The 21,833-nt window shown below is 45.7% G+C and overlaps 1 protein-coding gene across 1 annotated transcript in view; it reads left to right on the top strand.

Annotated features, from left to right (window-relative positions):
- ARIH2 (ariadne RBR E3 ubiquitin protein ligase 2) overlaps positions 1 to 21,104 on the top strand; it is a 29,176-nt gene extending 8,072 nt beyond the window's left edge. The window contains 14 exon segments of the mRNA XM_040568283.1: positions 7,708 to 7,775; positions 9,476 to 9,539; positions 11,476 to 11,496; positions 11,498 to 11,624; positions 12,342 to 12,463; positions 13,125 to 13,234; positions 14,295 to 14,412; positions 15,842 to 15,892; positions 15,988 to 16,009; positions 17,516 to 17,667; positions 18,740 to 18,883; positions 19,226 to 19,294; positions 20,058 to 20,141; positions 20,621 to 21,104. Of these exon segments, the coding sequence (XP_040424217.1) occupies positions 7,708 to 7,775; positions 9,476 to 9,539; positions 11,476 to 11,496; positions 11,498 to 11,624; positions 12,342 to 12,463; positions 13,125 to 13,234; positions 14,295 to 14,412; positions 15,842 to 15,892; positions 15,988 to 16,009; positions 17,516 to 17,667; positions 18,740 to 18,883; positions 19,226 to 19,294; positions 20,058 to 20,141; positions 20,621 to 20,692 (1,224 nt within the window). The 3' untranslated portion in view covers positions 20,693 to 21,104.
- The last annotated feature ends 729 nt before the right edge of the window (positions 21,105 to 21,833 follow it).

The raw sequence follows: 21,833 nt of genomic DNA, 5'->3' as shown, positions 1-21,833 counted from the left end.
TCCTGCCTCCCCGTAGCACTCTGCAAACCACGACCAGTATGTAGTGGGGGGTGCTTGTCTGAGAAAACCTGTACCTGTTGGGTCGTCATCCTTTTTTACACCGTAACGCCTTTAATGGAACTTGCATACAACATAAAATGGCAATCAGGAAAGACTAGCTGTGCCTAAATACCCAATACCTCTCCTGTGCTTAAAGCTCCTTGAAATATTCAAATGTACGTACATAAAAACAGAGTTTGAAAAATACGTGTTCAAAGTTGGTGCCTGTAAGAACACAAGGATATGTGAGGTTAAGCCAAAAATTGTTAAATATAGTAGTAGAAAGTTAGTAAATATTTAACTATTATTTACTGTAAGTGGCAGACCATGACGTTGCAAATTTGACTTTCCACAAAACCCACGGGGTGGTGGCCGGCAACGATAACGCGCTATTTCAGAGTACCTGTGAGCCCTAGATTAGTTGGGGCATGCAGGTTTACGTCTGCGCTGTTCTGCCGGTTTGACATCCAGCCAGCGTTACGTGGGCACGCCATCTGAAGCTGTAACCCTAGGAACACGGTTGAGGGAGTGCCTTCGTCCTTGCTCTGCTCTTGTTTCCCAAAGATCCTGGAAGCTGTGCTGTACAAGAGCTGTGGTGTTGCCTGTCAGGGTCACGGTGGCTGTGTTTAGTAGTAGGGTAAACTTCTTATGAGGATGTCTGTAACTGTCCTCGGTTGTGTGTTTTATTTTGACTCCCAAACTGCTTTTTAAAAAGTGTAGTAAGTGTTCTTAGGCTTCTGGTTGGCAAGATAGGCGAGCTGGCTGGAGAGCCTGGACCTTGCAACTATGACAACTCCATGAAGTCATTTGAGGAGAGAAATTGGTTTTGTCCTGCATTGCCCAGGACTGCCGAAGTTCTCAACTTAATTGGAAAAATGAGCCACAAATGTGGAGGGTGATTACAGCCCACGCATTTGTGATTGACGTTACGTGTGTCTTACAGCCAGCGTGGCACTGCAGCGAGCAGAAGATCTGTGCACAGCTGCTGATGAGTGTGGTCTTGGTGGGAGGTGGAGGCAAGGCAGAAGTCGTTAAAATGTCTAAACAATCTTTCAGAAACTGCTCCCTGTTGCAGCCGTACAGCCTGGACAAGGGTGATCAACAGGCGCAGCACATGCAGCTGAAGTCAATTGGCCAGCTTCCCTGTGCTGTGGCTGGTTAAGGATGGCACAACAGAAGCGAGCTCACTTGTGCACCGTGAAGCTGTTTTACAAAGCAGACGTTCCTCCTCTTCATCTTTAGTACAAAAGGAAAAAAAAATGCCCGTAGAAGCTAGGACTGTCAGGTGGAGGCCTTTTTATTTGGGGTTGAACAGGGATTACTCACTGCAGTTACCCAAGCCGTGTGCGTGCACCAGTGCTCGCCAGTTTGAGTTAGCTGCCCCGTGAGCTGTGTCCTGAGCCACTGCTCACACTCACGGTCATTCAGGTTGTTACCCAAGCGTCCTCCATGTGGCCAGAAAGAATTTTCTACTTCTCCTATGTTTTGCTGGAGAGTCCCTAGACAAGGGCTGAGGTGAGCGCAGCAGTGGGGCGCTTTGCAGGGCTCTCGGCAGCGCGCGGTGAATTAGTGCAGCGTGCCCCGCTGATCTCAGACGTTGCCTTGGAAAAAAAAAATACCTTCTGCGAGTACAGCTGTGAGTCTTGTGTCAGTATTATGCCCGTGTGCAGTCTTACAGCTCTCTTGCCGCATTTCTTTGACTCTAAATCTTTGAAAGAAACCTCGTAGCTATTTTGTAACAATGCCTTCTGGCACACCCTCTTGCTTAAGCTTTTTTTTTTTTTTTAATTTGCTTCTGAATCTTCTCAGGAGGAATAGCGTAACAGCTTGAGAAATACGTACGTGGAGATTTCCTAGCTGAGTCCCACTGATCCTGTTTGTTGGCAGCTGAAATTTGCGCTGTCCTGTGCGGGAGAGTGGATGGATTAGAGAGGACTTGGAATTTAACCTGAGATCTCCTCTCCGCAGCGTGTGGCAGACTAGGCTGTGCGCTGACAGCTCCGTGAGCCTCGCGCAGTAACACTGGTGGTGTTTGTCCGTCCCAAACTGCTCTCTGCCTCCTAAATATGCTTCATTTGTGTGCCGACACCAGGTTTCTGCACGCCAGAGGTGAGTGGCAGGCTGCAGAGTCAAACCCGGGGATGAAGCAGGGCTCACGCAGCGCTGGGGCCGCTCCGTGGTGCCAAGGCTGCAGCTGCGGGCTCCAAATTGCATTTATTTCACCAGGGCAGCACCAGCAGAGGGTGAAACATCAGGCAAAAATTCAGAGCAGTGCTGTGGCTGGTATCTAGAGATGGATGATGACCTTTTCTCACTTTTTGAAAGCACGACTGAACCCAGAACACTTCAGGCAGGGCATGCGATTGCTCTGTTGTAACTTTGTCTTTTTTGCTGTTGAGCAAAATTAATTAGGGCTCAGTTCTGAAAACGGCCTTGTACCGCTCGGAAACCCGTGACGGTTGCGGAGGGAGGACTTTGCTGCAAGACTTTGAACGCTTTGGGTGTTTATAGCAGGTGATGTCAATGATAGCTTGAGCCCCTGCAACCTCGGGAGTTTTCCACCAGGACTGAGTTTTGGAAGCCTGCTTATAAGAGAAAGAGATCAAAGCAAAAATGAAAACGTGGTCCAAAAAAAAGCTTTTTGGTTGCCTTTTTTTTTGTCTTAATTCCTAATATTTCTGCAGTTTTCTGATAAATCCTCCAGTAAAAACAGGGAAGTCAGTTTCTTCCAGTGGGATATGTACAGAATCAGATCTATTTTCCACATGAGAAATGAGAGTAAATAGTATTATTTTTTTTTCAATTTCTGGGTCACTTTCTTTACCCCAGTATCCTAAAGTAAAGCACATGTGGAGGTATTTTTTTCTTCAACAAAATTATTCCATTAAAAGTATGGTATCTTTCTGACACGTTAGTGTTCTCCACTGTGAGCTCAGTTCAGTCTCTTCTATTTTGCCCATCGTTGCTTACCACAGCCACAATTTCAGAAGCTCTTGCTCTGTGTTCTTACTGTTCTAAAGAATTGGAGCGTGTTTTTAGAAGTTTTGATGCAACACAAACTGGTATTTTCATGAATCTTTCCTTTCCTGGTAGAACTAACAAAACCTGTATTTGTGGATTAAAAGAAATACCTCTCAAGATTAATCCTAATTGCTTAGCTGTATTTGTATAAAACCTTTGATTAGGGGAAACACAAGAAATGGAAGTAGTATTTCTTTATGCCAGGTTCGTGTTCGTCTTGGCCAGGCGTTTCGGCGCAACCCTGATCTAACGTGAATTGTCAGCTTGATGCAAAGCCAGGGGACGTCAGCTCCATCCAGATCACAACATCTCCAACTCACCCTGACTTGAATATCTTTGAGAATCACGTGGGGGTTTTTGTTTTAAATTCCTGATACCAGATTTCTGCAAAAGTGAGGATTGAAGCAGACCTCCAAAAAAATAGGCCATCCCTCGGAAAAAGCAAAACGAACTCATGAGCTGTGTATGCATGCAACATCAATATGCATGAGCAATTTCTGTAGAATATAAGCTCTACAAAAGACTGTTTTTTTAGCTTTTAGGAAACGTTTCTGTCTGAATGAGCAACTGTCAAAGTGGCATGGTTGAAAAGATTTTCTGCTGTAGAGAGATGAAACTTCAGCTCTTCAAACAACACAGCTTATCGGGGGAAGCAAGTTGAGGCAGAGCTGTCTTTGCGCTTTCCAAACCCAGCAAGGTACCTGCAGAGCAGCTTTGCAAATTCTTTTGATACTGCCTTGTCCAAGAGCGCCACGCTCTTTCTCACACTTCAGAACCGTGAGAATTTTGCTTATCTTGGAGAGGAGAGAGCCCAGGGAGATTAACCTTGAGATTGAAATAAGGAGGGAAAAACACTGTGCTCTCTTCTTCAAAAAGCGAATAAACGTGTTTAATGTGATGACATTTCTTTGTTCTACTTTCAGAATCTAATTTTGTCCGGCATTATGTAAATTTTTTAGATTTTTTTTTATAACTCCTGTAGAGACTTCCCGTTAAGCAGAGCAGCTTCCTCTTTGGCACGCTTCCCTCGTGCAGAGGCGCTGCGCCACTTCTCCAGCACGGTGCCAAACATGAGCGGTGGGTGCCCATTTCTGACGATCCGCGGTCTTCTGTCGCTGGGAGGTCAAAGTTAAACTGAGGGAGACTTGGAAAAGGCTTCTGAAGTGACCAAATTTCTGTTTGAACGTCAAGCTGGAAACTGCAGGTTGGATGATGTGTTGCCCAGCCAACTTTCTCTTTTCACCCCGATCACAGAGAAAGAAACCAGTCTTGAGTCAGGAATTTTCCAAGTTCAGTTTTGGACTGAGCCAATCTTTGATCTGCAAGTTTTAAACTGATGGTAAGAAAAAGGGGAAATGAGAATGAGGGAAAGAAATTCTCTCTTTGTGGAGAGTGTGGTCGAGCACCGGAACGGGCTGCCCAGGGAAGCGGTGGATCCCTGTCCCTGGAGGTATTTAAGAGACGTGGCACTGGGGGACATGGTTTAGTGATGGGACTTGATGTGTCGGGTTGATAATCTCTGAGGTCTTTTCTGACCTAAAAGATTATATGATTTGAAATAAAATCTTTCAGCCTGGTTGTTGTTTTTAGTTTTCCTCTTCTCAATTTTAATAAATTTAACCAGAGCTGGAAAAGTTCTGGAGGACTCAAGTTATGCAGAAGCATTGGCACAGTTCTACAGTTGCACACAAAAACCAAAATAGAAATGCAGCATCTAGAATATGCATTCCCTTCTGCACTGGGGTCCTTATAAAAGTATTTTACTCAAATATCCTGCTGCCAGCAAGGCACTGAGAGGGCCATCTTGCATCTTCTTTGGGTCTTAATTCTCTGAGAAGAGAACAGAAAAGTGGAAACGAAGCTGGCAGTTTTTCAAAAGCATCTTTTCCAATTCGTTTTGTGTCTGAGATGAGGTGTTACTGGTCTTGGATGACCTAAGGCCCTTGTGTCACCCAGTTGCTGATAGAGGACTGAATCATAGCTCTTTCTGAAATGTTTCTCAAGCTTGAGACCTTTAATTGTGTAAAACTCCTGGCTGTCCAGGAATCGCCCTGCTGGGCAGTGTGCCCTGAGTACCAACCGAGACTCACTTCTGTGCTGCGAGGCCACAGTGGGTGCTTTTCTTCTGCTTTGGGGCTTTTGCGAAAGTGGACTCGCATCATGAACATGGCGTTAAGAATTCAAAATCTTTTATTTTCAGGTGATTTTATGATGCGAGTAATAAGATTGGCACTACAGCTGGTCTGGTCAGGGCTTGTAGATGGAGCAAAACAGGTTGCAGAAGCTTTATTTTTCATCTCCTACCAAGAACAAGAGAGCGTGTCGGTGGGGAGCAAAGTTTGGCCACTGTGAGGAGTCGGATTCACAGCCAAGGCCAGAAAGGAATTTCTTTATGATGGGACTTCCTCAGAGCATGTTCTGGAATAAAAAGAAATAGCCTTGCAGAATCACTCGTCTTGATTTTAAATTTCTTCCATGATAGACTTATCTCCAGATCTGTTAACCTGGCATCTCTCAAGAACACTAGTTCTGCGTTTTACCTAACAATGTGTCTCAAAAACGTTTCATTGTTAGGGCAGTTTGTTAGATGTAAGCGCTACTGTTTGTATTTCTGTAATTTTTCATTCTTGGAGGGACTTGTCGATCGGTTCCTCCTCTGGGAAGAAGTCGCTCCGTATATTGTTCCTGGAGCCGTGGTGCTGCGACGGATGCTGCACCTCAGGCTGTGAAAATCCAACCAAAAGCTACTCATTTTCATGTGTTACAGATGAGCTTCCCATTTAAGTCTTTTTTTTTTTTTCCTCTTGTCAGGATGGTAGTTCTTACTGCTCCCGAGAAATAATTTAGTTACTGTTAGAGAATGATTCATTAGCATGTGGTTTGCATTCGCAGGAAGTCGGTCTTGTAGAGACCACATTCCTGATGCTTGTTTGTTTTACAGAAACAAAATGCAGATGTCTTCCTCGTACAAGCAAATCAAAGGTGTTTGTCCTGAGCTGAAGCTCTTGCCTGGGTCCGCCAGGCGGAGGTCTTGAAGCAACCTGTCTGAGATGGGCAGTGGCACTTCATCCGTGCAAACAGGAGCAGGCTGCACGTGTCCGCCGTGTGCCACGCTGCCGCTGATCGAAGGCTGCCGCGCTGGGAGCGAGCACTGCCGGGGTGTGCTCCATGCATCCCATTGCTGGTGAAGCCGGGGCAGGTCACCTCCCAGGTCTCTGGCAGCATGAGCTGGTGCTTCAGTTCTTCTAGAAGAAGTTTATTTGAACGTTGAAAAATGACCCTGGGCAGATCAGAAAGCAGAGGTAGCAGGAATAGGTCTGTCACGTTGTGAAACTGCACCTCTGCAGTGGGTTGGTTTTAGAAGGGTAATGATACGTTGCCAGTAGGTGTGCAGAGCCTGTCTGTTTCACAGAAGCAGCAGCCACAGCTAGTTTTTCCCTGTGGGGCCGTGCTGGAGTTGTTGCGTGGCCGTATTACCAGTGCATCGGGCTCCACCTTTCACCTGCAGCAGGGTTTGAGGTGGTTTGTGGCTTTCCGGCTGGTGACTGGGACCGGCAGCTTCTCTAGAAAAAATGGATCTCTTCCTGCAGCTGGGATGGAAGAAATTGTGTTTTCTGAATGTGTGGTAGACAGAGATGTGATGGTGATGGCTTCTCTCTGAGTGGGGGAGACAGAGCTCTGGCCTTGCTCAGGTGCTCCAAACAGAGCAGAGCGAGGAGGTCGGCTCAGGAGCCTCCCCAAATCCAGGGGAGAGGCGCTGTGTTTGCAGGAGGCCTGCCTTGTTTGGACTCCGTGAGCCCGATCAAGGCACGAAGGGTCCAGAGGCCGGGTAAAGTTCAGCAGCCCAGTGGATGCTTGTGGTCCCGGTGGGTGCGAGCAGACCAGTCCGTTTTCTCCTGAACTGAACCGGTACGTAGAAGCAAGGGGAACTTGCTCGCTTGTACCCTTGTAACATGACTTCAAATGTCGTGTGGCGGGATTCTAGAGGCTGCTCAGGCACTTGCTCTGGCTAGCATGGACTGCGCTAGTGCTTGCCAGGAGCCCGTGTAAGGTGAGCAAGTCTGCATGGAAATAGTCCCTGCCAGAGGAGCTTTCCATAACCCCAGTCTATTCCAGTGCACAACAACTTTCTTTTCTACACTGAAAGCTTGGGAAGATATATTTATGTATATATGTATTATTTTTCCCCCTACCATGTGCTGACAGAGCATGTCTGTGCTTGCAGTTTGTTGCTGCTTCTCCAGCTCTGTAAGCAGCCTCAGCCTGCCCTGCGGGGCCGATGAGGGGCACTTCTCAAGGACCCCGAGCCCAGTCCGGTCTGAGCCTCTCAAGGGGTGCCCACGGTTAGTGCTCGATGTTGGGCTTCCAGGATTACTTAAACTAATCCATTGATTTCCCTATTCCTTCTTCTCTGTGCTGTTGTGATGAATATTTGAGTTAATTTGGTACATCCATGCTTCATTCCAACCTGTATATAGCGGATATACTGGCTGTGAAATTATGTCTGCTAGTTTAATGGGAATTTGATATCACTGAGCTGTTTTACTGGGTTTGTACAATTTATTAGCCTTATAAGAACATCATAGTCCTGAGCAGAGATGTGTCCTCAAAATATACCTCACTTTTTTTCTTCTTTTTTTAACCTAGGTGTCACATGCTGTTGCAAAACTTGTATTAGTTAGTTTCCACTGGCAAATCTCAGAGATTTTGGAAAGGTAAGTGTAACTAATCTTATTTCTTCAGTGCTCAGTGCTTTTCCCCCTCTCTTTGCAAGAGTCCTCCTGTAGTGTCTTTTGACAAGTGTCTTTGGACCTGAAAGCAGGCCGCACTGCCGTGCCAGGGAGCAGAGGAGAAATGCTGTTTTGTTGAGGCTGCATTGCCTGTAAAGAATTTGTAAACAGGGAGAGGGGAGTGTCAGCGAATGTCTTTCAGTCTGAGGAACTATCTTCACGCTGGGAACCCTGGAGATGCACAAGGCTTAAACAATGAGATAGCAGATTGAGAGAGCTGCATCTATATTTAAACAAATATAAAGTTAACATATGTTCTGTTTGGAACATATGAGCCAGAAATCATAAAGAAACACTGAACTTATGCTGATGTACAATTTAGTACGTTTGCTTCGAGATTTTTGCTCCCTCTGAATGTGAGGTTTTTTTCCAAGCTGACTGGCATTTGGAGAGCAGCAGACGATGGTGTGAGAGAACTAACAAGTGCAGCCCCTTTGTTGCTCTGACAGTGTCACACTGCAGTGAGTCCTCTGGCTGATTTCAAAAGGAGGCTTCGGACTCTGCCCAAATGTATGCGGGAAGTGTGTCAGGAGGCACTGCTGTCTGGCAGCCCCTCCAGAAAATACTGGCTCAGAACTGAACATTGTCTGAAAATAGAGAGCACATCAGCCTGACTCATTCTGCCGTGCCATTTTTGGCCCTGTTAGCCAGCAGCTTCATCCAGAGAACGTATGGGAGACGCATCTCACGTATGGATACTGTCGCAGCATCTCTGGTAACTGGCTCGTTGGTTACCATGCATCCTGTGAAAGCTTTTCCCTGGGGAATGTGGAGGGTGAGATTCCTGCACAGCAGCTCAGAGCGATTCTGCAGGTTAACTAACAAGGTTTAAACAAGAGGAACTCTGGGGAAGGAAGGGTTTTACTTCTCAAGCTGTGACTTTGCAAGTTTTCTCCAGCTGATCTGGTCCTCAGACCTCTGTCTTGGTATAAAGTAGCATAATCAAATTAAAGATCCCTAAACACACCTAAAAGTGCTTGTGGGGACTGAAGATTTATTTCGTAGTCCCAACTCTGACGCTCCTTTCTATTCCTGAATTCACTGATTTATTATTGGCAACGCAAGCATTCCTCTGCAATGGAAATCACAAAGAGCAAGACCTGTTTAATTCTAAGGCTGCTGATGGACAGCTTCATATGCCTAAAGGGTGATAATCTGTCATAAAGTAAATACTTAGCTAGGTAGCAGACTGCAGCCAAAGTGAGACCTAACCAGGACAGCTTGATTTTACAAAGGAATGGAAGGCAGGCAGGAGCCTCGCTGGAGTGTGTTGTCATGGGCAATGGCTTGAGACTACTCGAGGAGTGAAAATACTAGTGCGGGTAGAAAAAGCTACACTTCAGAAAAATTTCTCAGGGCAGGAGGGCACTTGTAGCAAAATATCTATTGAAGAATAGAAGGGAAATGTTAATCAACATTTTGAAGAAACTATCGTAAAGTTGTGGTGATGAGAGTTCAGCTCGCCTTGTGAGGGGGCCTCACACAGCACGCACTTCCATGCTCCTCATCAACACCTCCACTACCATTTGCAGAGAGCCTGCTGTTTATTCAGGTGAGAAGGACCAGTTTAACAATGCAAAATGTATTCAGAAATGGATTTGATCGTTCTTTAATTGCCTTTTCAGGCACAAGTCTAATGCTGCCCAGTTGCTAGTAGAAGCACGAGTACAGCCCACCTCATCCAAACATGTAAGTATGCTGACTATTTTGGTCTCTTCCCTTGGCAGAGGTGCCTCCGACCCACCTTGTCGTCGGAGGTGTGCGTTACCAATGGGCCTGTCCCATGTTAACTCCTTGCAGACTCAAGGTCCTACACCCTAAATAAGTGGGGTTTACTTTTTAAATGAGACTGCATTCAAGAAGTGTCTAACGTAAACAGCAGCTTTGCTGTTGTCTTGCAGGTTGTGTTCAAGAATTACTTGCCTCAAGAAAATTAAGCTATTTTTTTGGCAGGAGTGATGATAAACAATGGCAGGAGCAGAGTGCATGGGCCTGGCTACCTCTTCTGATACTGCTCGCTCTGTAAAAGACACTAAGGGAAGTTCTGGCTGCACAGGGTGAGCAGTGCTTGTCAGTGGCTAGAATACATTTTTTTTCTTGAGATGGCTAAGTTGGCTCCACTGCTCTGCTCGGAGATGCTTAAGCCAAATCTCCCAGTGGTGTTTCTGCTGAGCCAGTCAGTAATGACATTTGAACCCCCAGCTTGTGTTTTGCAGCCAGGGCTCCGTGTGTTCTTGGACGCTTTCTTTCCTCTAAAAGTTAGTTTAAGGCTTGACAAACTTGGTTTGATAGCAGTACAGTACAGTCTTTTTGTATGTGGTAGGGCTAGTTGCTCTGTGCTCGGCTCCTATTGCAGAAGATGGTATTTTGGGGGGCTCTTTGGGACATACACTCATACTGTAGAGCAACTGACCGTACAGGAGAAGCTACAGTGGGACAGCTCAGAGAAAAGCTCCGAGGGACGGCTTGCAAAGGTTCTAGGTAGTGTGCTTGCTGCTCGAGTTGAGCAGTTGATCTTCGCAGTTGCTGAGTTGGTGAATTTTGTTTTTGTCCATAAGTGAGGCTGCTTAGAACAAAGTTGCTTTATTTTTTTTTCATGTGGTCATGCTACAAAACAAGCTCTACTGGTCATGTGGCTGGGCACTCATGCTGCCGCTCCTCCCTGTCTCTGGCATGCGGAGCTATGCATGGCAGCTTGACGTCTGCCTCGCACGAGCTTCTCAACGAGTAGCAAAGGTTTAAGCAGTGGAAAGTGATTATATGGCTTCTCTGTGAAAAGGGAAATAGGAGCATAAAGTCCTGTTAACAGCTTTGTAGAGCCTCCCTTTTGCTAAATGCTGTGCTAGACTTAGTTCTTCAGGTCCCAAGGGTGAGCCAAAATGTGTTAGAGGCTGGATCTGTTGTCTAGGGATTAGTTCTGCACTACCCACGGGGAGACCAGACAGCTTCCCGGTGAAGCAATAGCAGGATTATGCCTGACTTGAAACAAACCTTCTAATCCTTTTCAGTTGGAGAGATGAAGCCTATTTTGCCAAATGTAGCGTAGGCAGAAATAAGAGATGTGAGAAGATCCCTGAACTTTGTGATGGTCTGTGAACAACCTTTTCTCTCTGTATAAGCTCTCTACGTGCTGTACCTTCATTTGCATATCAAATACGGTACCCAAAATCATTGTCCAGGAAGAGAGCATTGCTAAGCCTTCTTCCAGCTCTAGCTGCTCTTCATGGCCTGTGGAACAGTGATCGAGTCTGACCCAGCTAACAAAGAATATCAGTAAATGCAGGAAAGGACATACACAAAGATTTCTTTTCTCACTTTTCAAACAAGGAAAAAGTAAGAACCAGAAAAGTAAAGGTGAGTTCTGGGTAGCACTAGACGAGAGGCAGGAGCTGTTCAGTGACTGTACATCTGTTGTGCTCCGTGAGGGTTGAGAGGTTCATGAGAAGGGCTGAACTGCTGGGGCAGTGCATCACCCCAGCACGCCAGTCACTTAGGAACCTGTTCTGGCTTGGAGCTCATCTGAGACCATTGTCCCAGTGAAGGTGATTAAAGCGACTGTGGATGAGGTGAGAATTCGCCAGGGGAGCTGGGATGCTTTCACCATAACGCTGATTGTCTCTCGCAGGCAATGGTACATTCCTCCCATCAACTGCGCAGTGTGCATGCAGTTTGTCCGGAAGGAGAACTTGCTTTCTCTGGCTTGTCAGCACCAGTTCTGTCGCAGCTGCTGGGAGCAGCATTGTACAGTGCTCGTCAAGGATGGCGTCGGAGTTGGTGAGTTTGAGCTGGGTATGGTAGTGGGTCTGTATTTACATGTGGCTGCTCTTCAGACTACTGGCTGAATTGCTCTAAAATATCTCAGTAATGGGAAAATGGAGTGGGTTCTTGTGACAAACCTAACTTTAACTAGCAGTCTTACCTGAATCCCTGGTGAGCGTTGGCATACCACCTGGAGAGCTCTCCTCCCACCTAACGAAACCTGCAAGTCCAGAGTTCCATTTGCTGCTCTCCTCCCCTTTGTGATCTCAACAGGGTGACTGTAGCAAATTAAAAGTTGCAAATCTTCTGTGTTTTGAGATTGCATCTCGGGTGATGTGTTGTTGCATTGCCCTGGGAATCGGTGTGGATGCAAACATCTGTTCCCTTTGTGTTGGGTAGAAGCCAGTAGTAGCCAGAGTTGCTTTGCGCTTCTTGTGTCCTGGCATTCCTTCTGGTGTGGCAGTAACATGCAATTTTCTGCTCTAAGTATGTGACTTTGTGAATCCCGGTTGAAACACTGATCCTGGATACATTGTGCCCTGTCATCTTTCCGTGAAGACAGTTGGGCTTCAGCTTTTTCAGCAAGCCCTGATAGATTTGCTAGGTCTGTTTCACAGTTGTGTCCCCCTTGCCACAACAACAGATGGCACCTAGGAAACTGTGTTGAATGCTATCTCTGTCTCTGCTCCTTTTAGCACAAATTGCACTGTGCTGAAACGCTGTTTTCCTCAGGGGTCTCCTGCATGGCTCAGGACTGCCTACTTCGGACACCAGAAGACTTTGTGTTTCCATTGCTGCCTAGCGAAGAGCTGAAAGACAAATACAGGCGCTACCTCTTCAGGGACTATGTGGAGGTATTGTCTTTTTCAGGCTTAAAATACCCCAGATTAATTCACCAATGACTTGCAGAAATTTTGTTTGAGGTGCCTTGCATCTCTGATAGAAACGCAGTAACTGCAGCAGAATTGTCCCTCATAAACATGACGTCGGTGCTCCTGTGGTACAGCCTCACTGACAAAATGCTCTAGCAGGTTGCCAAAGTAAATTCTGCTGTAAGGTCACCCAGTAACTGCTTGGCTAGTGCTTGGCTCTTTTCCTCAAGTAGAATTCTCAGAGTGTTTCAGCTGAGAACTTCAAACTTAAGTCTGAGTTTTAAAGCCCTCCTTGCTCTTGCCACGGATATTTTAGGGCTCTGAAAAGTAAGTCCCTCACCTTAGTGAAGGACCAACTGGATTGGTTTGCTCAATAACATTTTATGTGAGATTTATTGATATTAAGATATACGTGGTTAAGGTTAAATGTGCAGAAAGTGTTCTGGTTACTGGGAACAGACCGGGAAAAGTAAAGAAACAAGGAAGCGGTATGAAAGAGTGGTGTCACCTCTTTTCAATAAGTGGGAGGGAACAGCCACCACAGGAAAGCAGCTGAGTACATTCTGGGGCATAAGATGAGGATGGGGAATGTTGCTGATCTTCTGCATATGTTGCTGATCTTATCACCTTGCTATGTTCACAGAGCCATTATCAGCTGCAGCTGTGTCCTGGTGCAGATTGTCCTATGGTCATACAGGTACAGGAGCCAAAAGCCCGGCGAGTGCAGTGCAATCGTTGCAATGAGGTCTTCTGGTAAGAAACAGAAAAGGTTAAAGATCATGGGGAAATTATATGCTGTCCTCAGAGCTACTCCGTTTGCTTGCCAACAGGTTCAGCGTGTGAAAAAGCATCTCAAATGCTTTGCTAGAGTTGTTTGTAACTTGAGTAGTTTGAGTAATTGGACACTCGGTGTCTGACTTCTGCAGGTGGTCAGCCTTCCCTTGCTCCCTAAACTCCTTGGAGTTGGGTGTTCTGACAGTCAGGGAACACAGGGCTTGAGTAACAAAGGGGTTAAAAATCTTCCTTTCTGATTTGCTGGTTGGCTAGGTTACAAATTTTGCTGCAGTCATAGTGAGTGGTAGAGAATCTGGTAATGGTTGTGGAGGCCTTGCAGCTATCTGCTGGTATTGTGTTTTTAGGCTTATTACAAGTTTTTGATTCCCAGAGTGTCTGGTGTGTTTCGAGGCTGACAGGAGAATAAATTTCTGCTGAATAGGAACACTAATGTTCCTTGTCTGCCTCAGGTATAAATGGGGCAAGAGAAAAAAGGTAGCTTGTAGGGCTGCTGAAGGGTATTCTGCTATTGGTCTCCAGCATCACTGCTGTTGAGAATGCCTGTGGAGCACAATACAACTGGTTTAGAGCCCCAGCTCCCTGGTATGTCCGTGCAAACAGCCCTTGCCTCACCCGGGGCTGTTCGGGTTTGTGCTAATGCAGGAGCATGATATCTGTCACTGGAGTTATTTTACTTGTAAAGCCACTGGTATGCTCCAGGCCTCTACACTCGTGTTAGAGCAGGCGTAGGTAGAGTCGGTAGGGAGGGATGTGTGAGCCCTCAGACACGTTCTTGACAGAGAAGGCCTCTTCACTCTCATCCTGGTGCCAGTTTCTGCATAGGAGAGTGGTGGTTTATTGGAGCTCTCACTGTGCAGCGCCTCAGCCTTGGTCTTTGCACTCTGGTAATACGTGAGTGCATTTGTATCCCTTACCCTCGCTTGGCCTCCCAGATTTTGGTCATCAGGAAAACCTCAGTTCTTGAATAACTTCCCTGGAAATTGATATGATGTGTCTTTTTCTTCTTTTCTCTATTAAGCTTTAAGTGTCGGCAGATGTACCACGCACCTACAGACTGTGCTACCATCCGGAAATGGCTCACCAAGTGTGCAGATGACTCCGAAACAGCCAACTACATCAGTGCTCACACTAAAGATGTAAGGCCAAGCACCTGCGTGTTTTTCCTTGTCCTCTAGTCCCGCCTGGGAAGCAAGCTACAATTGTGTACATACTTAGCATCGTGTGCTGCTTTTTCACAGGCTGTAAATTCTCACAGCTTTCTAAGGACAGTGATACAACACAGCTGGATGTGCTGGGAATGTTTTGTGCAGGAGGTCCAGCTGCCCTCCTGCAGCATGGTCCTCACTCCAGACCTAGTGTGAATGTCTTGGCAGCCAGGTGTGCTGCCCTCCCATGGGCAAAAGGCAGAATTGTGGCTGCTTCAAAATGACCAGTGAAGGTATATTTCAAATGGAAAGAGAGGGTGCAGTAAGTGCAGAGTCAGTAAATGCTGGTGGTGTTTAATCCTGAACACCTGTGTGGAGTACTGTGAACTAGGTGAAGGAGATAGTCCTGATTTGGCAAAGAAAACAAAAGGGTGTTAGATGAAATCTGTAACTTAGATGGTGAAGTACTTCTAGTAGATTTAGACTCAGGAAAAATATATAGTACTACATATTGTGCACTCTAGTCTATCTGTAGAATTATCTTAAAAGGTTGTAGATAAACTGCTAGATTAGCTGTCTGTAGACTGGAACTTTAAGTTTCTTTGGGGAATTTTGTGGCCTGAATTCAAAATAGTTCTTAGTCGGCTGGCATTTATTTTACCACAACTGATGGCAATTTTAACAGTGCTAATTAGGCACAAGCTTCAGTTATGTCAGGAAAGTGCGTAATTAGACTAGAGACCCTAAATACCTTTCTTTTTCTGGAGAGATGTCAACATGTGATGGCGCTGTGTTTGCTGTGCTCATTTGTAAATATAAGGTTCTGTTATATTCAGCGTTGTCGTGGCACACATTTTACCTGCTGTTAAAACGTATAAAAAACCAACAAAACTCGATTCCTTCTTTGTACCTATGCAACCCAAAAAATGTTCCTGAACTTGACACCCCACGGCATCAGTGGACTGCTGATGGAGCAAAGAAGTGTGCAGCTTACTGTGGTCAGACATTCTCTTCTACTAGCTAAGTTGTCATCTGTTAGGGGCTGTTGAAGGCAGGATACAGAGCTGGTTATCTTGTCTAAGTAGCTGTGGAAGCTACTGTCACGTGTGCCTATACCTGGGCAACTGCTAATGCTGTCTGAGATCTTCAGTTTAGGAGTAACAGCAGCAAACTTGTTTTCTGGAGCAAGCAGTCCAGTGCTGCTGTGTAACATCCCTGGCTTTCTGCCTCCTTTTTAAATTGAGCTGCCAGTAATTGGTGGGAGTAAGAGTGTGTATATGTTAATATTTTCACATCTGCATATTTTAAAAAAAAGAGGGAGGGAGGGGAAGCCAGGGTAGAATAATCATGCAAGCATTGTCATTCTCCAGAAATCTGCTAGAGACAGAGTTGGGTCTAACAGATGCTTCTGTTTCCCCAGTGTCCGAAGTGCAATATCTGTATTGAAAAGAATGGAGGCTGCAATCACATGGTGAGCAGTTCCCTGAACGCATCAGATCTTCCTTGTTCTAAGCAGAATTTTTTTTCCACTTCCCACTAACCAGTGCCTCCTGTCTTCTCTTTCAGCAATGCTCCAAATGCAAGCATGGTAAGTAGAATTTGGAAAACAGTTTTCTCAGTAATGGGGGTTAGAGATGTTCTCTTCTCTTTTTTGTGCTATAAAGGTGAACTGTCAACACCGGCCAATTTTCTTTTTTTCCCCCCTAGTAAAAGATCAACAGGGTTTTAATTACAGCCTTGCGTGGTAGCTTTTTTCCCCATTGTCTATGATCTCAGCTGGGTTCTGATTCAGCACTAGTTTGGCTCCCTCTCCCTGACATGTCCAATAAATAGAGAAGTGTTCATCTCTGCTGTAATATTAACAGTGGAAATGATCTTATTAAATGCTTTCCATGTAAATGTATTTATCATCAGCTGAAAATACTGGCAGAACTGATCTTTTTACTCAGATCAGCATAAGTCCTTCTGCTCGCTGATAGAAATAATGAGGCACAGCCCAGCTGAAACTGCAGTTGTTGTGAACTGTTCCGCATAACATTATCTGTTGGATTTCTTAGTCCACCCCTGTGCAATTAGCGGCCGAACTGTCTTTGGTCCATTGTGTGCTCCTACAAAGTGACAGCCTGTTCTTGCAAAGATCTTCTCGTGGCAGAATTAATTTCTGTTGCCTTGGAGCAAGATAGCTCGTGTTCAGGCCCTTTGTGTTGTGTGCTGCTAGGAAATATTATAATATCAGAACCTTATTTGGATGATGATTAAAGATTGCTGTCCTTTCTCATTTCCTTTGCTTTGGGGTCCTCAGCAGCACTGGATGTGATTTGATGGAGCTCTGTGACAAGGGTGAGCAAGCAAGTGCAAAGGTACCATGGTGACTAGCACTCGAGAAGGCTGGTGAACTCTGGAAATAGCAATTTCAGTCTCTCGTAATCAGTGATACAAAAGTGATTCTTATTGTAGCAACTTAATCTCCATCTTTTTTTCCTTTCTAGCAGAACACTCACAGCCTCGCTCTGAAATCAGGAAACCGTTAAACGGGTTTTGCTATTGCTCTCTTTCCTCCACTTTCTTCCCAGTTCAGTGGCTCCTAACTTGAAGCGTTATTAACCACTGATACCTGAAGTCACCCAGGTAGTTCTCTCTTTGAGAGAGCTGAGGGCAGACTTCTGCATGAGATAGTTTTCTTTTGGATTTGATTGTTCGTATTTTATTCAGCCAGAGATTCGCATGGGGCAGTACGCCAGCAGTGGGGAGGATGCATCTCACAAATAAGACCACAGCCCGCCTCTTCTTTAACCCGGAGTGACAGCCTGTGCAGAGCACAAGATCTGTGCATGGGTCTTGGTGTACAGAATGCAGCACTCCAGGGTTTACTTTCCATAATTGCACAGGAGGCTGTACGGTGAAAATCTTCGAGACAGGCTGGTATTTTTGGCTCACTGGTGTGTTCTGTTTTGCAAGATGATACAAAATGTATGTTTCTTGGCTTAGCAGAAATAGCTGAAAGCAGATGGGTTGTGTCTCCTGAAGCTTTTCTCTCTTAAAGATGTGGTTTTTTTTCTGGGCATCACAGTGGGTTTTTCACTGTTTTCTGCAGACTTCTGCTGGATGTGTCTGGGAGACTGGAAGACTCACGGCAGCGAGTACTACGAATGCAGTCGGTACAAAGAGAATCCTGATATTGTAAACCAGAGTCAGCAAGCACAGGCCAGGGAGGCCCTTAAGAAGTACTTGTTCTATTTTGAGAGGGTAGGAGACATCTCTTTGGCCAGAGCTGCTGTAGCCTTTTAATGCTCCCTGCCTGGTGCAAAGGTCATTGCCAGCAATCTCCGTGCAAGAAACTGCCCAAAGAGAATTTGTGCTGAATTTTCAGGCCCTGTTCTTTCTTATTAGTCCCGCCCTGTGAGTCCCATCCAAATGACTAATGTCATCCCCAAAGCAAATCACATTTGCTCCTGCGTTTCCCTATGCTAGAGAAAATCAGTATTACCCCTGTGCCACTATATTGTTTTCCTGCAGGCTGGGTGCTGCTGCAGTAGGTAGATATTGCTCCTATTATTTCCTTTCAAGATTGGGGAACTTCAGTTCCTTGCAGTATGTCTTTATAAAAACAAAGAATAAATTCTGTTATGTTCAAAACTCCATTGGCTGTAGCAAAGCTTTCCTAAAGGGTCACATAATCACATTTTTTTTAATTGCAGTCACAGCACCTCTGTCCCCACAGCTGATTCAATGCACCTGGACATATGGTGCAATTCTAGAACAGCATCTCTAGAAGAGAATGTGGTAGAGGTTCGATTCTGCTGCATTTCAGTGCACTTGTTTTCCCCGTTAAAATGAGTTTATTCTTCATACTATGAGCCAAGTCCTATGATAAAATAAATGTGTTCATTCTTGGCTCTCTAGACCAACAGGCTCTGGGAAATGGCCATGCTTACAGTGTGCATGTGGCTGTTGGAGTTCACTAAGCCCGTGTTAAATGTTAATTTGAACTCTTGTCCTTTCTGTAGAAATCATTTAAGTAGGGGAATCACTGTTACTCTCCACTGTGTTAGATACAAGGTCACTGTGCAACCAGAGGGCATTCCCGTTCTGAGGAGCTGGGTTTGCTCCCTGCTCTTTCCTGCCATCAGTCTGTTGCACACAGCCTCTGCTACTTGCTACTGGAGCCGCTGCCTTGCTGTTCTTTCCCACAGCATGTTTTGCCTTGCTGGACTCCTGTCCCACTTTGATTTCTGCTTGCTAGAGCTTGTGCTTTTACAGCAAAAGTATTCTGGTCTCATGCTGTTTTTTCCTTTCCCCTTCTCCCCACCCCTTGCAGTGGGAGAATCACAATAAAAGCTTGCAGCTGGAGGCACAGACGTACCAGCGAATCCAGGAAAAAATCCAGGAAAGAGTTATGAACAACTTGGGAACGTGGATAGACTGGCAATACCTACAAAATGCTGCAAAACTCCTTGCAAAGGTGGGTAGGTGTGGCTTGTTTGGTGCAGAGAAGAGAATCTACACACGAGAATGCTGAATTCACAACACCTAGTGAGAGGAAGGGAATTTGGGGATTATGGATGTGTGGGACAGTACCTCCTTTCTAGGTCATGAACTAGCCAAAAATTATCTGGAAGTGACCTCTGGAAAGTTACACTATAACTGTACAGATCCTTCCAAGGAAGGTGTAGGAAGTTCCAGCATCAAGTGTCCAGTCACCCTTGTCAGAAGGTAGCTCATTGTAGTGACTGTAGACAACTGACTGTGCCAGGTCTGAGCTCTTGTCCTTCTTTTCTCTCTCTTCCCCTCTGGCCCCCCACAGTGTCGTTATACCCTGCAGTACACATATCCATATGCCTACTACATGGAGTCTGGTCCCAGAAAGAAACTGGTAAGATGTTTTGCTCTTTTTTCGCTTACAGCTTTTTGGGGGTGTAGCTGGCAGCATGCTGGGATGAATGAATAGACAGACATCCCTCTTCAATTCCACAACTTGAGTGTCTGAAATAGTAGTCCTGAGTTTGAGGTAAGGACAGGACAAACGTACGTGGTTTTGCAACTTTTCTCCTCGCTTTGAGTGGACCAGCAGCTCAGTCCTCTGATGTGTTACGTTGTTTTCCCAGGGCAGCACTGCACTTTCACTAACAAGCAATTTATCCAAAATATTTTGAGGCTTGAAGTGTACATTTGTTCCTTGGTAAGGCTGTCACAGTGCTGTGGCTATTATTCCAGCTCTTCCCGTAGCATCATGTGCAGTCTCTCAGGCTGTGCACAGATGTTCTTGCGGAGCTGACTGTGCCAGTGGAACAAGTTACTACTCCCAGCAGTGGTTAGCAGTCCCTCAGCTCTGCCTGCAGAGCTGCTCACAGGAGCATTTCCTGACCCACTTATTGGCAGAGTGAGCTGACTTAGTAGGTATTTGTGGCTTGTAGTGTTTCTAGGCTGACATGGTTAATTTTGAGTGAGGCAGGTTGGGGAGTGCTCACACAAGGAACTCCTGGAAGCTAAAGGCAGATCAGGAGGAGGCACAAACCTGCTCTGCCAGCACAGCTGTCAGCAGAACACATTTGTCTGCTCCTCAAGTATAGCTTGTGGAATGAGGCTGCTCCACTAAGCCAGTTTCTTGTTGCTGTCTCTAATTTTGCTGTTTGCAGTTTGAATACCAGCAGGCCCAGCTGGAAGCTGAAATTGAAAATCTCTCATGGAAGGTGGAGCGAGCAGACAGCTATGACAGAGGGGTGAGTGTTCTGCTTGCTTGAGCCTGCTGGCCAGATTTTGTAATGGTCAGGCTTACCACTTCTGCAGGAGAGCTAAGGCAGTTCAGTGAGGATGCTGAGAGACTAGACCCAGAATCTCGCCGTTCTTCCTTTAGCCAGTGGGTGTTGTAAAAATGGAATGCTCACTGCTTTATGGGAGAGGAGGGAGGGCTGCAGTGAGTCCTGGAGAACTGAAGCAGAACCAGCAGAAGTGTGGAGGAAGCTGCCTGTAGACCTCTGGTTAAGAGCAGATTCCTTAAGTGCTTGGCTTTTTAGACAGAGCAAGAGCTGGGTAACTGCAGTCAGCCTATGTCAAAAGGAAACAGGATCTGTAATCTTGTGATCCAGAGCGCACGTGAAGTGTGAAGGTTGGTGTTTATCAGATGAGCTGAGTCCCTAAAAAGAAATGTACTTACCTCTGGGGAATTCACACTAACTGTTTCTACCTTTTGTTTTACCAGGACTTAGAGAATCAGATGCACATAGCGGAGCAGAGACGAAGGACCCTGCTGAAAGACTTCCATGACACATAAGACAGGAGGAAATGACAAAGTGCAGGGGTGAGAGCAGCAAGTGAAGTGATGGCAGCTTCACCAGGATAAGCAGGCACTGCCTCTGGGAGAACACGGCCAAGGACAAAGCCACCCCTCCCCTTGCAAGTCAGACACATGCAAACACCACATCTTAGTCCAGTTTGTTCTCTTATCTTTCTGTTTCTGTTTCTGCCAGGCTAGAGGCCAGAGTCCAGATTGGCATATTTCCTGGGACATTTCCCTCCTGCCCTTGATGGTTTCAAAAGGGGAGGGAGTTTTTCTCTGAATGGCTGTTAATAGTATTAGATCATTACAACTTATGTAATTTTCAACGGTTGTACAATTATACAGACAAACCTTAGAATAACACACAACCCTTTTTAAAAATAAATTGGCAGTGGAGTGTTTTTCCTTAATCTGCTGGTAAATTTTAATGGGCTTTTCCCTCTCTTCTGCTCCCTTCCTCTGACCCAGAAATCCTCCTAGGCACCGAAGGATGGTACAAAATAACTCGGCTGTATTTCCTGATGCTCCTTTAGCCAGGACATTGTAGCACTGGCATTGCATGAGGAGAGCTGCTGGTGTTAAGAGTGGCTGCTGCTGTGTCTGACCTGACAGGACCAGCAGTGGCTGTGATTTAGTACAATTACATGTGACATCTCTTTTCTTGTAAATCAGCTGTGCAAAGTCCTGCTGCTCAAACAAAAGCAAACAGGAATTGTAGGGGAGGGAGCAGGTCACCAAGGGGGGGGATATGCCTTGAGCCAGGTCACATTCTGCATTTGATGAATTTTAGGTCTTCCATGTAGATTTTTTGCTTTCCTTGTTTTTGTGGGGAGGGTGTTGTATTGCCAAAATGAGTGATGAGGGAATAGAAGCATACAGTTGTTAATCAAAGCTTGGGGCTTTTTCAGGGTGAAACAATCCATGCAACCTGGTAAAGAATATTTGTGCCTGCTGGGTAACATGGTTGAGAAAATTTGATCCCATTCATCAAGGTGAAACTAAAACTCCGCGACACTATGAGGAGGAACGATTATGTACAACACGCTTCCTGGCACTTGTTGGCAATGTGGACAGGCACTTGAACATAGGTGTGCGCTGCTCGTGCAGAGCCTGCACCAAGCCAGGCAGGAAATTA

The sequence above is a fragment of the Cygnus olor genome, chromosome 10, assembly GCF_009769625.2.
Source record: "Cygnus olor isolate bCygOlo1 chromosome 10, bCygOlo1.pri.v2, whole genome shotgun sequence".
Lineage (NCBI taxonomy): Eukaryota > Metazoa > Chordata > Aves > Anseriformes > Anatidae > Cygnus > Cygnus olor.
This window is presented reverse-complemented; position numbering and strand designations above follow the sequence as displayed.